General features: G+C 46.5%; 2 protein-coding genes across 2 annotated transcripts in view; one reads left to right on the top strand and one right to left on the bottom strand.

Annotated features, from left to right (window-relative positions):
* Window positions 1–242: 242 nt before the first annotated feature.
* PPTG_23363 (hypothetical protein) lies at window positions 243–465 on the bottom strand (the record flags this gene model as incomplete). Its single annotated transcript, XM_008910112.1, has 2 exons — window positions 243–306; window positions 374–465. 2 exons carry the CDS (start codon window positions 463–465, stop codon window positions 243–245), a joined length of 156 nt encoding a protein of 51 aa, XP_008908360.1.
* An 876-nt stretch (window positions 466–1,341) lies between these two features.
* PPTG_13733 (hypothetical protein) overlaps window positions 1,342–1,420 on the top strand; it is a gene marked incomplete at its 5' end in the record, with an annotated part of 1,229 nt that continues 1,150 nt past the window's right edge. Inside the window, one exon of the mRNA XM_008910111.1 lies at window positions 1,342–1,416. Coding sequence (XP_008908359.1) covers window positions 1,342–1,416 — 75 coding nt within the window. The remainder of the gene's footprint in view (window positions 1,417–1,420) is intronic.

Here is a 1,420-nt window from a genome sequence, read left to right as displayed (position 1 = left end):
AGTACTCCAGACCCCTGGTTGTAGCAACTAAAGTCCAGGTCTGCAAAGGTTTTCAAATTTCAAACGATGGACGCAAAGATCGTCCTAAATTCTATCTTGATTTCTGTAAGGATGACAGTTTTATAGGAACTTAGTTTTGAAAGGTGTCCCGTGCATCTATAGTTCCCTCTATTTATTATTGGTCCCATGAAACCGATTAATTTTTGGCGAGGGGTTTTCTTTTTGTAGAAAGCTTCTTTTCCCTACTCCACTGCGTCGACCTTATTAAGCGAAACATTGATGTCGTCGAGATTGAATGGGTCCTCGCTCTCAAGCTCCGTAGTTAGCTCGTTTCCTGCCTCATCACAGCTCCCAAGACTGCTGGAACTTCCACCTGTAGACGTCGTGATTCCATTTGAACCAGCACGTGACATCGACATCAAAGCCGGCAGCCTCAATCGAGTTCAGCACAACGGGCTGAGGCATGTCTCTCTACGCTTGGCTACAGTCGGCTGGCGAGGGTTGCCATTGCGAGCAGGGCTCTGGATAATGGCATTAATCGCATGTCATTCATTTTTCAAGTCTTCCATACATTATGCATCCACAAACATACATTATGGCCATTATTGTAATTAATGGCGAGCTGATCGCACATCTAATCGATGCACTGATGAACGGTATGGGCATCCCAGTAGTCCTCATTAATCCTAAGAAACAAGATCATTTCCAGTGAAATGGGTAACAAAGAGTATCTGTCAATCTAGGTTGCCCGTGCAACACTGAACAAGCGTTCAGCAACATTGGAAGTTGGTGGAATGTTCTGTGCAAGGTTGTACGAGTTCTTTTCGGACTCTAGGCGAGCCTTTTTCAACACAGACGCCGCAAAATTTTCCTTCTTTGACCCTTGGCGGCTCACTTCGCTCGCAGGTTGTCGACTCGAACGGTTGATAGTTGGAGAAAACGGACTACTGGTTGGCAGTGGATCAGTGCTGGTACAGTGCGCGTCATAATTATAGCCGCACCTGAAAAATAGAGCTCTTGCGCCGGAAACCGAGACCTGCCTGCAATCGGAGGGCTCGGAGACCGTCTTAAAGGGATAGAAGACTTGTGCAGCAAGCGAGGTTGAAAAGACGAAGTCGGCTTGGAGCCAGGAGGCAAAATCTAGTTTCAGGTCAGGTCAGAATTATAGCCGCACTTGGTATTATAAAATTCAGTGAAGTAAAAAACAAAAATGATTGGCTATTAAATGTAATAAATGAGACCTGTGGACAGTCTTGTGAAAGAGCGTTTAGAACCTGTTCTTAGATTCGCAGGGAAGCCAGAAACGATCCACGAGGGAAGCAGCTAATCGAGGAGGAGTGCATGAAGATAAACGAGCACTACAGGGGCGGGAAAAGCAACCGAGAGATCGGCAGGCTCTTCGGACGCGACGAGAAGGTGA

This window comes from Phytophthora parasitica (genome assembly GCF_000247585.1).
Source record: "Phytophthora parasitica INRA-310 unplaced genomic scaffold supercont2.36, whole genome shotgun sequence".
NCBI lineage: Eukaryota > Oomycota > Peronosporomycetes > Peronosporales > Peronosporaceae > Phytophthora > Phytophthora nicotianae.
This window is presented reverse-complemented; position numbering and strand designations above follow the sequence as displayed.